General features: G+C 44.3%; 1 protein-coding gene across 1 annotated transcript in view; it reads right to left on the bottom strand.

The window, feature by feature from the left end:
- Positions 1 to 16275, bottom strand: part of EIF2AK4 (eukaryotic translation initiation factor 2 alpha kinase 4) — a 143395-nt gene extending 127120 nt beyond the window's left edge. Inside the window, 2 exon segments of the mRNA XM_068254043.1 lie at positions 8284 to 8387; positions 15974 to 16275. Of these exon segments, the coding sequence (XP_068110144.1) occupies positions 8284 to 8387; positions 15974 to 16162 (293 nt within the window). The 5' untranslated portion in view covers positions 16163 to 16275.
- Positions 16276 to 16670: the final 395 nt, after the last annotated feature.

Here is a 16670-nt window from a genome sequence, read left to right on the forward strand (position 1 = left end):
GTAGGTAGGTGCTGTCCCTCCCCGCTCCCCCGCGGCCGCCGCTGCTATTACCTTAGGCGGCGCCGCTTCCTCTATCCCCGTACTCCTCCGGTAACTGATTCACAGCAGCGCGCCTCTTGCTGCTGTGATGACGAGGAAACCATAGAGAGCGGCTTCCTGTAGCGGCGATGCCGTTACTATGGGAACCGCTCTCTATGGTTTCCTGCGTCATCACAGCAGCGGGGGGCGCGCTGCTGTGAATGAGTTACCGGAGGAGGACGGGGATAGAGGAAGCGGCGCCGCCTACGGTAATAGCAGCGGCGGCGGCCGCAGGGGGAGCGGGGAGGGACAGCACCTATCCACCCATGACTCGCAAGCAAGCCGACCCCCCAACTTTTGGCCGACTTTTGGGGGGTCAAAAATTCGGCTTGCTTGCGAGTATATACGGTATTTCCACGAACTTAAGTATTTTATTCCCTTTTTATTTTTTCATACTGCGCTATTATTTGTCTCTATAACTGTTGATTTTAACGATTATCTGTATATATTACTTATTTATATTGCATTTTTTTTTCTCAATGAATTTTTATTGATTATTAATCAAAAAGGTACAAATCAGTGCAGTGAAATAGCAAATAGCATGTAGGATATAGAATATAAAAAATTATAACAAGAATATAGCAAGGATAAATGAAACAGCTTTCCATTTGTGTTGTATATAGGCTGATACAAATATCTGGTTAGTTGAATAAAGAAATTACGTTGATACAGATAGAAATAAAAAAGAAAAAAAAAAGGCCATATCTCGCCTGGGCAGTACACAGTCGTTCAGACACACAATCCTTACTGAATAACTGTGTAGCTAACTTTATCTAATGAACAGAAGGTTGTCAGCAGGGGGGATTGACTGGGGAAGAAGAGGAGGGTAGTACTTAATTATATTTATTATTGGTATACACTTAGCGTGGCTAATCATTGTTTGGTCATTGATAATAGTTAATAATAATAATAATAATAGCTCCTATCGATACTTCATACATTTATAGAAAGTGACGTCAGACTTACAGAGCTGTAACAGTGGTTTGGCTCTTGCACTGAGATTTCAACATATATTTATACCAGTGGTGTAGTAGTATCTGGAGGCCAGCATATTTCTAGTGTGTAAGGGGTTCTTCCAGGACCTCTAGAGTTCCTAATATGTTGTTCCATTTGCAGGTTAAGTTCTACTTGTTGTTTGAGCTGAAGGTATGTAGGAATCTCTGCTGTTCCCCAGTTATTTAATATTAGTGTTCTTGCTACACATAGGATGTGGGTGATTGTTAATCTGTCTAAGAGGGGAATCTGTTCTATCCCTATGTGCAGTAATGTCAGTTGTGGGGATAATTTAATTGGTTGTTTGGCTATCTTATTAATTATATGGGATATAGAGGACCAAAATGTGTCCATTAGTGAACAGGCCCATATAATATGTTTTAAAGATCCTTGTTGGCCACAGCCTCGCCAACATTGTGCTGAAGAGGAAGGAGATCCCGTGAACTTCGCTATTTTGGTTGGTGTATAGTACCACTTCATCAATATTTTGTGAAAGGTTTCACGATGATTACTGCAGGAAGAAAGAGACGTTAATGTCTTAGCTGCATATGATATATCTGTTGTGTTCATATTACAATTCAGATCTTCTGCCCAAGATCGGATATATTTATTAAGCAGTGCTTGTTTACCATGAAGCAATTCCTTATACCAAAGGGATATCCCTCCTTTAATATTTAGGGCTGAGAATTGATTGACCCATACATGTCTGGAAACTACCGGTATTTCCAATTCCTTTTTGCTAAACAGATGTTTTATACGTGAGTACGTAAAGATTTCCGTCGCAGGGAGATTAAATATTCTTTGTAATTCTTTAAACGAGTATATCTTGTTGTCTCTTTGATTCACAATATCAGATAAATATAAGATACCCACAGTTATCCAGGATCTAAGATCTAAGTCTTGTAGTATACAAGATAACATATCAAGAGGGAGCTGAATTGGTTTAAAGGGGTCAGTCGTGGTGTGGACTTTACTAAATTGTAACCAGGCTAACAGTGTTGCTTGTATGGGCAGTAAGGCTGATTTTACTTTTTGGATCTTAATTAGGTTGAGTGACAGTAGCTTTAGAGGTGAGATGGGTGAGAGTGCGTTTTCTAATTGAACACATTTTTTTGGGCTATTATGTCTCCACCATTCTTTAGATATTTCAAGAATGCAGGCATAATAGTAAGAGCGAATACACGGTAAGCCCATTCCTCCTTGTGATTTCAGTATTGTAAGATTATTGTATCCAATCCTATGCTGCTTATGGCGCCAGATGTAGTTTGAGATGATCTTTTGGATCTGAGTAAAGAATTTCCCTGGAAGGGGGATGTGTATGGTCCTAAAAACGTATATTATTTTAGGTAATACTTTCATCTGGAAGGCAGCTATTCGCCCTAGCCAAGATAGTTCAAATCTGGACATAGTCTCAAGTTCCTTCTGTAAGTTTTTAAGTAGTGGCTGGAAGTTGACTTCGTAGATGTCCTTAGTATAGGCTGGAATATTAATGCCTAAATATGGTATATGAGATTTTGCCCAATGGAACGGATAGTTAGTAGTGATATTTTGGATAGGGGTAGGAATATTGATTCCCAACATGAATGATTTCCCTGCGTTTAATTTATAGTATGACACCTCAGAGTAAATTGTTAATGGTGTCTAATACATGTTTCAGTGAATTCTCAGGTTCTGTGATGGTTAAGAGGACATCGTCTGCGAAAAGTCCTAATTTATGGGATGTGCCTTTCACGTCGAACCCTTTTATGTCCACATTTGATCTAATGGCTTCAGCAAGAGTTTCAATAGTGAGGGTGAAGATTAGTGGGGAAAGTGGGCATCCCTGCCGTGTGCCGTTGGTAATATAAAAATTTTTTGAATAAAATCCGGCAACATTTACCATTGCAGATGGAGTTGAATATAGTGACAAAATTGCTGATAGAATAGGTCCTGAAAAACCAAATTTAAGAAGGGTCTCTCTCAAGAACCCCCAATGAACTCTGTCGAAGGCCTTCTCCGCATCCAATGTGAGGAATACAGAAGGCCTTCGACAGAGCTCAGCATAATGCAACAGATTTAGCATTCTACGGGTGCCATCCGAGGCCTGGCGACCCTTTGTGAATCCCACTTGATCCCAACCAATCAGATGAGGAAGTATGTTTAAGAGTCTGATAGATATTAATTTAGCAAATATTTTGGTGTCTGTATTTAACAGCGAAATAGGTCGGAAGTTGGAGGGTGTATCCATGGTTTTCCCTGGTTTCGGAATTACGGATATTATTGCCTGGGTGAATTCCTCAGGCATCTGTCCTTTATCTATTATTCTTGAAAAGAGGGGTAATAATTTGGGTGAGAGGATTGAGCTGAATATTTTATAGTACTCATTAATGAAACCGTCAGGTCCTGGCGCTTTGTTAGGCTTAAGAGTTTTAATAACCATCTGAATCTCATTAATTGATATGGGGGTGTTTAATTCTTCTAGTTGTTGGGCAGTAAGTGAAGGAAGGTAGGTGAAGGGATTGTAAGAATTGTTGGATTTTCCCCGGGGTAGGCTGTGGGGTGTTGGGGTCATCTTTTAGATTGTATAGTGAATTATAATAATCACTGAATGCATTAGCGATTTCTCTGGGATTATATAAGGTACATTTAGATGTTGGGTGAATCAGTTTAGATATCCTTGTTTTGACCTTTTTATGTCGAAACATCTTTGCTAAATAAGCACCTGTTTTGTTGCTTTGGTGATAGTGATTGATTTTAAAGACCCTCATTTGTCTTTCATGGTCCGCACAGAGTAATAGGCGTAGGTCATGTCTCAGTGTAAATAGATCCCTTTCAAGTTCAGGGGTGTATTGTTTTTTGATTTGAGATTCTAGGATTCTTATTCTGTCAATAAGGGAATTGGTCCGAGCTACTCTTTTTTTTTAATCTGAAACCTAATTGGATATAGAATCCTCGAATATACGCCTTATGGGCTCCCCATTTGGATTCCTCTCCAACTTCAGATCCTTCGTTTAGATCATAAAAATTGTTGATACACTTTTTAATGTGTTCCACATGTTCATGGTTGTGGATGAGTGAGGAGTTTAATCTCCATAAGGGACGGTCTGGGCCTCTATAATTAGTGCTAATCGTTAGTAATATAGGTGCATGGTCCGACCATGTTATTGGCATAATATTAGAGATTTTAGCCTTCTGAAGTGTGTTTTTATCTGTCAATATCATGTCTATACGGGAGAAGGACTTATGCACATGCGAGAAGAAGGTAAAATCTACTTCTGTGGCGTGCATAGAGCGCCAGGGGTCATATAGACTTTCTTCCATTAATACCTTGTGTATAGATACACTTTTTTTGTACCCTTGTGTGAAGTATCTATTCTGGGGTCTACACAAGCATTGAAATCTCCCCCAATCAATAAAGATCCCCTTTCTAGGTTTTGGATTTTGTTAAGTAGGGTGCGTAGGAAGCCACATTGACCAGTATTAGGGGCATATAGATTCACCAGGGTGTTATTTTCGTTGTTAATAGTGCAAACCAGGATTATGTAGCGCCCTTGAGGGTCTTTCAAACAGGTTTGGACTTCTATATTCAGGGATTCATGAAAGGCTACGAATACTCCTTTCTTTTTTTTGCGGAAGCTTGCAAAGTAAACCGTAGGAAAAGCTTTATGTGTGCAGTTTGGTGCCTTTCCTTCAGCGAAATGTGATTATTGTACTAATAAAATATTGGCTTTCTGGTCAAGTGCTTCTTTCCAAAGGGATCTCCGTTTATGGGGGGAGTTCAGGCCATGTGCATTTATAGAAATTATTCTTAGGTCCATATTTAACCATTAGGCAATAGAATTGCAGTACTGATGTATGTATACTATATGCAATGGGAAAGAGATGTATAGTAAATGATCTCCTCTTGAAAGACCCAACCTTCCTTGATCAATGATACAGAAAAACAAAAACATAAGCTTAACGTAGTAGATGAGCAGAAACACATGTATAAACATATAAATCTCAACTGAGGATACTTCATAGTGAGTCCCCCTAGATTAAGATTCAGGTTGAAAAACCGTTAACATAAATGTTTCAACATGAACCAGATTATTCTCCTGGGGGGCCGGAGCCTATAGCTCTCAATATGAAGAGAGATGGGCTCGGAAAACTAGTAAAGGTAGTAACTGGTTAGGAGTTAGAAGCCTAACTCTCCAAAGCACTCATTTTCTTGGAGTTTGATGCCACTCTATTGGGATTTTGGCAGCTCTATTAGTTCCACTTGCGAGGAAGGTCGAGCCTGGCTGAAGCAATTTCCATAGGTGAAGTAGGCGGTCTCCTTCTTCAGGGGAGGCTATTATATGGGTTTTGCCGTTGTTAGACAGGATCAGCTTGGCTGGGAAGCCCCATTTATATAAGATGTGATTGTCTCTTAGTATTTTCGTAACTCGGGCTAGTGATCTTCTTGCTGTCAATGTGGCCTGGGAGAGGTCAGAGAACAGCTGAATTTTTTCAAAGGGATCAGGGAGCTTTCCATTTGCTCGAACATACTGAAGTAGGTCTTCTTTGGTCTGATAAAACTGGAAGCATATGATCACATCACGTGGGATCGAGTCAGAGATATGCTTGGGTTTTGGCAGCCGATGAGCTCTGGCAATTGACAGCTCTACATCAGATATAAGAGGTAGGGCAGCTTTAAGCAGGGTGTGGATGTACTTTTTAAGATCTGTAGTTGAGACAGACTCCTCTATGCCCCTTAGTTTTAAATTACATCGTCTGTTACGATCTTCTTGGTCTATAGCTTTAGCTTTTAGCCATTGGAGTTCCTCAGTGTGTGAGTCAAACATGTCCACCATTTTATTATGACCCTTTGTCAGGTCTGCTACTCTGTCTTCTGTATTTGCCAGCCTGTCACCCAGGGAGTCAATAGATTTTTGCAGCGTGTTGGTAATAGCATGCAGATCTCGCCTTAAGGAATTCTGGAAGGACAGGAGCATCTCTTTGATTACTGCCTGGGAGGCTGCTTGTTCTGTGGCTGGGAAGCTTTCGATCATGAGGGAGGAAGTGCTGGCTGAAGCCAGAAGGCCTACCTTATCCGCAGCATCTGTGAGCCGCTGCCTCGATTTTTGTGGGCTGCGAGAGGAGGGAGAAGCTGGGCTGGATGACTCATCCTCCTCGTCTGGGATCGATGTCAGGTCTGATCCTCTGCTTCCCTTCTCTTGTATGTCCGGCGTTTGGCTGCTGGAGCTGTGTGATCCCATAGCCGCATGTCCTCCGCCATCTTTGTCCGCCGCCCGTCTCATGCTGGCAAAGAAGTCGGGCAGTTTTTGGAGTTTGGCGGTCGTCTTTTTGCGCTTCCTAGAAGCCTCTGTGTCCATGGGGTCGTCCCCAGTGGATTCCTCTCTGTTTTTGCTGTGGGGCATCGCTTTGGGCTGCTTATTCGTGCCGTGGAGAGTGGAGCTCCGGATTCAGACATCCATATGCTTTGCGCGCCGGACACGCCCCCCTTTATATTGCATTTTTAATAAACAACGCTAACATTTATTTGTTCGGCTACACCTATTACTCAGCAACACAAAACTGAACCCTGGCTTCTGAAGAGTCACTACTATTGTTGATAGCTAGATAAAATAGAGTGTGTTTAACAGTTTTCGATTTGCAGGTCTAGAGTCAGCCAGTCAGTGGGTTCCTCTGTCCCATGATAAGAGAGGTGGTGGCAGTTATACCCTGAAATAGTGTGTAATTTGTATTACCGTAACTCACAGGCTCCCTTCTAGTCGGTCAGCTGCCAAAATCCCAGCGGTTTCTGTGCCATGGTAAGTAATCTGGCTTTTGAAAAACTACAATTTCCTGGGAGGTGGAGGAGGAGGGGAGAGAGAGATTTTTTTCCGGAAAATTCAGCGGAAATAAAAAAAATCTTCCGCGGAATTCCGTTTTAGAGGTTTAGCAATTCTGTTCCGACCGCCGGAATGGACCCAATTCCGTCCGGAATCGCGGAATTCCAGCGAGCATCCCTAGCCAACACCAGCCAAATACATACCCGGGTCATCAGTGGGCAGAGACAAATACAAATTTAACTGGGAAAATGTAAACTGCAGACATTCTTACACTGTTTAAGGTAGGGTTCTCAAACTTTGCACAGTTGGTCACTAGGTGACTGGGATTAATATGAATTAATATTCAGAAAATTGGGTGGAGCCTACAAAAGCCAATCAAAATTCACCTATTGATTTTCAAGAGGAATATTTCAAGAGAAACTCCAGTGAAAATAATGTAATAAAAAAAAGTGCTTCATTTTTACAATTATGTATAAATGATTTAGTCAGTGTTTGCTCATTGTAAAATATTTAGTCTCCCCAATGTACATTCTGACATTTATTTCATAGTGACATTTTTACTGTGGGCAGGTTAGGTAGCTGCTGCTAGCTGTTTTGGCTGTTGGAGACAGCTGTAAACAGCCATTTCCTGTCTGTGAACCTTGTTACATTGTGGCAACCTGTCAAAAGTACCGCGGTCCTCAGAGCTTCTTGTGGGAGGGGTTTCACCACAATATCAGTCATACAGCGCCCCCTGATGGTCTGTTTGTGAAAAGCAATAGATTTCTCATGTAAAATCAGCTACTGATTGGGATAAAGGTAAATTCTTGGTTGGAGTTTCTCTTTAATTGCTGACATTCTTGCACTGTTAATGGCACAAGCCTTAAACCTGGTACAGTTGGTCATTGGGTGATTGAGGTTCAAATTCAGAAAAGGGGTGGAGCCACAGCTAATCAGATGTTTCATTTTAATGCAAATTGTTGGTGCCAAAACCGCAAAGCTCACAAACTAGGTCACTGAGTAATTGTGGTTAGAAAAAGTAGGTGGAGTCAACACCAGCCAAATACATACCCAGGAAACGCCGGGTCATCAGCTAATAATCTATAAATATTGCAAAACATAAGCAATTCTATTAATTATGTATGTTTTTTTCACTACAGTTCTCTTTAATTGTCTGAATTCACCACTTCCATGTAGTATTAGGGTCGGTATATAGAGCACTATGAACAGATTGTGTAGGCAAGCTCTCATAACTACCGTACATGGATGTGGTAAAATTGACCAATAAAGATTGGATGTGTGTAGACACTACTCTATTCACTACTCAAACTTATCAAAGGAAGCACTACATTTTCACCATACAATTCATCAGGCTGCTGTGAGGTGGACAGTATGATTTTCTGATCAGCTGGGAAGAGAAGAAGCACAGAATACTCACACGTCAGGGTAGGTTTGTGGGCACTTCACCCAAAGGTCCAGCCTAACATGACAATCGCCTTCCTGAGGGCGCAACGCAAGAGTAACTTCCGGAGGCTGCTGTACCTGAAAAACACAGACAAGGATAGTGGGAATCTGTTTTGGATTATCCTCAACATGGGGGCATCTGCATGTACAACACTAATTGGGGGGGGGGGGGGGGGGTTGCTGTAACACCACAGGACCATTTTCCCCAGATGGAGAAACCATGTGGTTGGTCAGTGCCCACCACTGCAAGCATTCCTTCAACACAGAGGTGTAATAATAGCAAGATATCGTGGGGTGGGCCAATATATCTCCTCTATCTGAAATATAGACAGCTGGCACTAGGAATGGTCACAAGACAATGTTGACTAGGACAACAGGGCTGAGGAATTGGTACAATAAGCATCTGACTCCGACTCCTCAGTTTATAAAACCAACTACTCCAGGTGCTCCTACACCGGGTAACCAAAAATCGCTCTAACTCCAAAGCCCGGGACAACAATTCTGCAAAGACTGTAGAAGGAGTTTTCAAGGGCTGAAAAGAGAGCAAAAAAATGGAGGCTTGTTATTGTACTTTTTTAAGTAAAAAGCATGCAGCTCTAAAACTCAAGATACCATTCACAGATTTAAAAGCTAAACTAACCCCTGGCAGCCACCCCCCCCCCCCCCCCTTTCCCACCAAGAAACTGTATGCTATATAACAGGACTAACCTGCTGATCATTCCAAACTGGCAATGGCTCCCACTGCTGCAGTCTCCTGTGGAACCTTGGGATATGCTACCACTACTGAGAAGCTAAATCCATTACTGCCATATACAGTTTCTGAGAAGAAACCCTTTTTCTGTCACTGAGGCGCTACACCTGCTATTGTCGGTATTCTGTTTTGTCCCCACGTTCATTGCCTGATGAAGCGAGCTCGGCCTGCGAAACGCGTTGCACTTTTGGGGTTCTATATAATAAACGTGATTGCTACTTTTCAGACAGTCTTTCGTGTGTGCTTTATGGAGGTAAATCCACCACTTCCTCCAAGCAAATTTTAAAAAGGTTTTATCCACTTTTATTCTGCTGACGCCTCTGTTCTCCTACTGCTTTTTCTGACAGAGGGTTTAGCTGGGCTTTAACCTTCCTGGCAGTAACCCCGAGTCAAAACAAAAAACAAACAAAAATCAAAAAACGATTTATGGCTTTATTTGTGACAACATTTCTGCAGTATAGCATTTTTCAGTAGAACCAAGACATTTTCACAGTACTGTGTGTTAGGGTATTTCTTTGCTAATCTGTTATTGTACAACATAGGTCAGTGTTCTCCCCAGAATTTTTTTTCAGCCGGGTGGCATGAAAAAAATAGTCGGGTGGGGCGAGATGAGAGAATGCAGGGCTAGCACTTCTCTGCTTAGAGCAGAGGAGGAAGTGAGAAGATAACAGCCGGGTGGTCACCAAAAATAGCCGGGTGGAGCACCCACCTAAAAGAGCCTGGGGAGAACACTGTAGGTTATTTTACAAGCAATACAGAGAATTTTCCATTGGGCATTTACTGTAACAGACTATTTTATCATTCTTGCTACTTTGTTTCTCTTTAACCCTCCTGGCGGTTTATAAAAAATCCGCCAGGGGGCAGCAAAGTCTTTTTTTAAATTTTTTTTTATTTTTTCATGTAGCGAGACAAAGTCTCGCTACATAATAGCCGCTGCTCAGCAGTATCCCCCCAGCCCCTCCGATCGCCGGAGGCGATCGGAGATCCCGTTCAAAGGACGGGATCTCCTGGAGGGCTTCCCCCGTCGCCATGGCGGCGGGTGGCATGACGTCACCGACGTTGTGATGTCATTGGGAGACCCGATCTACCCCTCAGCGCTGCCTGGCACCGATTGGCCAGGCAGCGCACGGGGTCTGGGGGGGGCCTCACGGCGCAGCGAGCACCGCGTAATCAGTGCAGACGCAGCTAGCAAAGTGCTAGCTGCGTGCTGCAAAAAAAAATTATCAAAAATCGGCCCAGCAGGGCCTAAGAAATCCCCCTGCGCGGCATAGCCCGTGCTCAGCACGGGCTTACCGCCAGGGAGTTTAAAGGACACATCTGAGCAAATAAAAAAATAAAAAATAAAAAAAAATAAAAAGATTTTTGAAAGATCCTACATCACACGAAAGGAAATTCATGAGAAATGTGCGAATAATGGCATAGTCATGATATACTTTTAGTAACAAAACAAAATTTGGGAGTGCTACCGAGCAAGTAAAGTTTTTTCTTTATTTAACCTCCCTGGTGAAATGATTATTTCCGGTTTTAAGGTCTAAAAGCGGTTCAATTTTTTTCCGCCTGCTTTTAGATCCAGAACAAAAATCGTACCGCAGTGAGATTTGCAGCAGCCCTACACTTACCTCCCAGGGATCCAGCTGTGCAATTCTCCCTCCGTATTCCGGGTAGCGTTGTACTGCTAAAGGGAGATCGCCTCCTGTGGTCAGAGGACAAACGACAATCTCAGAGCCTCTGAGGACTGGAAGGAGAATGGCTGCCAGTGTCTGGATCCCAGGGAAGGAGTATTTGTAATTTATCTTTCAAACAAAAAGGAAATTCCAGGTCAGGCTTGCAGTATCTCATGTTCTTCAGCCTTGGGAAGTCTTAGTAAATGAGGCCCAGTGATTCTGAACTGAGGCAATAAATCTGTTCTTTCCTGTCTGGACTGGTAACATTTGTGCTATGACGTGAGGATCATTTGTCTTTAGTACTCCTGTCCCCGACCTTGGCTCCGATATTTGTATTATTTTGTTACAGGTGCTGTGTAACTAGTACTCAGCACCATCCTCCCACCTCCAGCGCCCCCTGCAGCCCCGTTCTGAGATCAAATTTGGGCAGGGAGGAAGTGGCAGCTCTTTCTCCCCACTGCCCTCCATAACTCCGCCCCCTACACTCACCGCTATAGTTCTGTATTTGTTCAACTGCACAGAGTAGCTGCGTTGTGTGCGGGTTAAATGAGATATCCTTTCGACCAGCAATGGGCTTCCGAGTAGGAAGCTATTTGAATTCACAACTCTGCAACAGGTGAACAGGTGTGAGCAGCAGATCCTAAGGGAAACTGTAGAGGAAAGTGGAGGGGGCTGAATTATGGACGGGCAGAGGGGAGGAAGAACTGCCACTTCCTCCCCGCCCACATTCGACGTTCTGCTCAGTCAAAGATTAGGACTGAGCAGAACGAGGGCTACGGGGGGCATAGGAGGGGGGAGGATGGTGCTGTGTGCAAGTTGCACAGCACCTATAAAAAAAAACCATATTAAAAACAATATCGGAGCCAAGGTCAGGGTCAGGTGTATTTTAAAGGACCACTATTGCGAAAAAAGTAGGTTGTTAAAATCTGACAGAACTGACAGGTTTTGGGCCAGTCCATCTCCAGCATTTCCTGAACAGCAGTTTAACTGCCAAAATAGTAAGATACCAGCCTCCCTACTCATTTGCACGCTATTTCGTCAGCTAGACTTGCAACTGCTGTTCAGGAAATGCTGTTGAAAACTAACAAAACCTTGTGAATCCCCCATGGGGAGATGGACTGGCCCAACCTGTCAGTTTTGTCAGATTTTAACTGCCTACTTTTTTCGCAATAGTGGTCCTTTAAGGAAATCTTCAGGCTGAAAAAAAGTAGTTTAACTTACCTGGGGCTTCTTGCAGCCCCCTGCAGTCATCCTGTGCCCTCACCATCCTTCCCGAGCCTCTAGTCAGCAGCAGCAACTCCCTCAAAGCTGGCCAGCCCTGTGTCTCCTCATCACGCCCCCGTACACGTTCTGCACAGTATGGGTAAATGCTACTGCACATGCGCAGAATACTTCCGGCAACAGATCATGTAGGATGCACGCAGCTCAAGGCCACGCATACTACTACAACTGGCAACGACCAGACAGCTTTGAGGGGGTCGCCTCTGCTGGCTGGAGAGTCACGGAAGGATGGCATGGGCACATCATGACTCCAGGGGGCTGCTAGAAGCTCCAGGTAAGTTAAACTGCATTTTTTTCTGGCGTAGCCTTCATGGCGGTATAGACGAGCTGAGTTCATCCAGCAAAAACTTGCAAAAAGTGGTAATGACGAGCTGAGCTCGTCCATGCCGACAGGGAGATTTCCTGTTTCTCTGCCCCGCCGGCTGCCTTTTTTTTTTCCATCAGAGGGATTCCCCAGGATGGCTGGATGCCTGACTGCACGCTGTGGGTAGCGATCTGTGCTACCCCCAGCATGCAGAACAAGCATCCAGCCACCCTGGGGAATCCCTGGGCAGCCAGCGGGGCAGAGAATGTGCGGGGGTTTCCCCCTTGTATGCGGAGGCTATGTGGAGGGGGATCCCCCTCTGTGCGGGTGGGGGGATTCCTTTCAATGATGGCTATGTGGGCGGGGAGGGGGGGATCCCCCTCTGTGCGGGTGGGGGATCCCCCTTCAATGATGGCTATTTGGGTGGCCTATCCCCCTCCAAACCCCCTCCCTCCCGTCTCAGCCCGGGATTTCCTGGAGGGCTTCCCCCTCATCATCGATGTCGTGACGTCATTGGGAGTCCCGATCTACCCCTCAGCGCTGCCTGGCACTGATTGGCCAGGCAGCGCACGGGGTCTGGGAGGGGGGGGGGGCGGCGCGGCGAGCGGCGGACAATCGGCGCAGAGGGGCGGCGATAAGAGTGCACCCGCAGCTAGCAAAGTGCTAGCTGCGTGTTCCAAAAAAAAAAAAATATGCAAATCAGCCCAGCAGGGCCTGAGAAATCCTCCTTATTGCCAGAGAGGTTAAAAAGAACCTGTACTGAGTAAAAGTATTTAAAATAAACACATGAGCTAACTTCAAATGAACATTACATAGTTACCTTGCCATTAGTTGCTCTCAGAAGCTCACCATTTTCTTCTGACAATAATCCCTTCCAGTTCTGACAATATTTTGTCAGATCTGAAATATATCAGTTGCTGTCAGTAAAATATCAGTTGCTGTCAGTTATAGCTGAGAGGAAAACTGATGTACCAGGTAATGTCCATGTTTCCCTATGGCTCAAGTGGGCGATGTTACAGTTTAACTGTGTGCTGACCAGAAAGCTGTTATGGGTAATGGCCGTTTTCAAAATGGAGGACGGAAAAGTCCCTTGATCACAGTGAACAAACAGGACGCGGAACAGGAGAAAGACACTGAGGAGTAGACTACATGGAAGGTAAGTATGACTTGTGTATGCTTATTTTGACTATTAATTTTCAGTTCAGGTTTTCTTTAAGTATCCCTTTAAATCTACCGCTGCTTCCGTCTCCTCGTGAAGAACAGATCATCTGAAATACCAAAACTGATGGCCATGGAACTTGTTAGCACAAACCGTGCATGACAGAGCGGTTCGATGATTTCCACTAAAGTGAAGCTATCTGAGAGCTGATAACAGGTCTCATCCTTGTGTCAGAGGACAAAGCTAACTGCAACTAAAGTAACTTCCTCTTTTATTCACTACAGAGATGTTAAGCTCCCCTTTGGTTAAAGAAAAAGGAGTCGACACAATACGAATGCTACACGAACCATTTTGTAATTTAGTAACAGATTACCTGTCCTTTTCAGACTGCAACTTTTGTAACTTTCTAATAGAGTGCTGGCAAAAAGTCAAACTTTGTTTACTTGAAATAAATTATGGCAATAGCATACAGTTATTATGCAGGATTTCCCATTAGTCTTGACACTCTGTGTCACCAATTCAGAGACTACATAAGTCAGGAAGAAATGCTCCAGCTCCACTACTACACAGGAAAATGTATAAATGTCCATTTAGGCTACTTTCCCACCAAGACGTTGCGTTTTAGGGGACGTTATGGTCGCATAACGTGCCCCTAACGCAACGCATGGTGGTGTTGAAGTTGGACGTCAGATGGAGCTGCCTTATGCAGCTCTCAAAGCAGCTGCTCCAGGTTAGTGATAGGAAGTCCGGATCTTTTTAAGGATTCGGATCATTTGAATCGGATCATTGAAAAGGTCTGGATCTTTGAACCGAATCATTTTACTAGGGAAGCAGACTGGGTGAAATGATTAGCAGGACAGGACTTTCCCTGCACTGTACATTCTGTATGTTCCTGTTTCTTCCAGACAGACATCCACTGTGAACCGAATCTTTCATTGTGATGATCCAGATGATTCGACTCACAAAAAAGATCCGGATCAATTGAACGATTCGTTCATGATCCGGACAACACTACAGTCCCACCACTAGTCACCACAGTGCAGTGAATATTAATTAACCATGTGGCTGGCTGCTGAGGAGGAGGGCAGACCTCCTCCTCCAACATTACTGAGCATGTGCATACAGTCTAACGTGGCTTAGCCCAGTATAACGTACAGCATGCAGCACTTTGTTTAAACGTGCTGCGTTACTGTGTAATGCAAGGTGTGCACTGTGAACAGCACATTGATTTTACAGTGCGGTGAGTTGGGCTGCGTTACTGGCTGCTGTAACGTGGGACTTTAACGTCCCACTGTGAAACCAGCCTTAGGCCCCTTTCGAGTCTGGTCGAGGTACTCTCCCCAGCCGTAGCTCGTCATAGCAATCATTAATGTCTATGAGACATGCCACAGTACATGCAGTGCAGCGCAAGTGATCTGGCCAATGTAGAGGCCCCAGGTAAGTAAAACTGCTTTTTTTTATTTTCACTTAAAGTGCACCTGGGATGGTATGTGTGTGTGTGCTTATTTATCCTTACCTGGGGTTCCTCCAGCCCCACGAGGTACTTCCCAGTCCTTTCTAAAATCCTCCCGGTATACTGGCCAGTCTTGCACTTCTGCACATGCTCGGCCGAGCCACACATGCGCAGATGTTTTAAAGTGGTCATCATATCGATAAAGCTTGGAAGTCTTGGCGCTAGTCTACTTTAGGGGACCCAGCAGAAAACTTTAAAGGAGGGTACTTATCAGTTAGCCGGGCGCATCGGGCAGGTGGCGCTAATTACTATTCCCCCTCCAGGCCGACATGGATAGTAGGGAAAGATGTAACTCTGGTGGAGTTTTGTCGCCACCTAGAGGATGCGCCCGGCTAACGGATAAGTACCTAAAGGAGAACTGTAAGCTATTCCGTGTTTTGCGACTTTAATGTTGTGGGCCTCTGTGCAGCCCTGGCTGCATGCGTCCTCGCTCTCGCCACTGGGAGCATCCTGTGCAGGCCGCTAGCCTTGCAGGGCCCGCAACATTAAATCTGCAAAAAAAAAACAGAAATGAGCCGCATCGGGGGACCAGAGGATCATTGTGTCCTGAAGCGGGAAGAGGACTTCTGCGCTCGGGTAAGTTAAACTTTTATTAAAAAAAATAAAAAAAAAAAAACACCTTACAATACTCCTTTAAGGTTTTCTGCTGGGTCCCCTTAAGTAGACTAACACAAAGACTTCCAAGCTTTATCGCTATGATGACCACTTTAAAACATTGCTTATAGGAAGAAGGAAATAAGGAACTTACCAATCCTTTGCATAATGATGACAAAAAGTCCATATAAAGTGATTGTTTTAAACAAATGTACACTGAAAATAGCTTCATGCAGATATCCTCTTAGTGGAAATGAACATATGATATAACTGAGTAAGTGAGCCATTACATAGCCAGCCCAGATGGGGGTCCTACACGCGCAGACTGCTAGTCTCCTGTAGATGACATAATGCAGCATAGGGGACTCTGCAGCAGGAGCACACTGTCACCTGCTTACCTTCCAGACAGAAGTTTTTCGGAGGTCGGTGAAGTCCTCTCCATAGATGGCCTCCAGGACCTGCAGCTCGTTCTCCTGGCGGGAGGAGTGTGACTCTTCTGCCTGCAAGAGGCGCTGCTGCTCTCCATGGGCGGACGGTCTCCCCGGGCTGTCACTAGGTAAGACTACATTCCTCCGGCTGCCTGCCATGCTATATTGGACTCATCCCGAACCTCTGCCAGCTTCCCCGGACAGCTCTTCACACTATCCTGCCCCTGGTGTGCTGGAAGGCACGGCCCACATTGCCTGAGCTGCGGGCCGCCATGATTGAGAAGGGCAGCCGTGCTGAATTCCTACGGTCTGCGCCAAGTTACTGCAGAGTGGCTGGTGCTGAAGCTGCGGCGTCCATATTTAGAATGGTATCCTGACACACGTCAAAACTAGATATTGTTTCAGTATACTTTCTGCGGCGCCGATTCATCAGGACCATGGAGGGAAATTGGAGCAGTTTTTCAGAGCAGCAATTAATTGTGGCCTGATTTCTATGTGAGTATTGAATTTAAAGAGACACTGAAGCGAAAGAAAAAATTATGATATAATGAATCAGTTGTGTAGTACCGCTAGTTACTAGAACATTAGTAGCAAAGAAAATATTCTCGCCTTTTTATTTTCCGTTATATAGTTGTTGTTGTTGTTTTTTATAACATTGCATAATTCT

The sequence above is a fragment of the Hyperolius riggenbachi genome, chromosome 9 (assembly GCF_040937935.1).
Source record: "Hyperolius riggenbachi isolate aHypRig1 chromosome 9, aHypRig1.pri, whole genome shotgun sequence".
In the NCBI taxonomy this organism is placed as follows: domain Eukaryota; kingdom Metazoa; phylum Chordata; class Amphibia; order Anura; family Hyperoliidae; genus Hyperolius; species Hyperolius riggenbachi.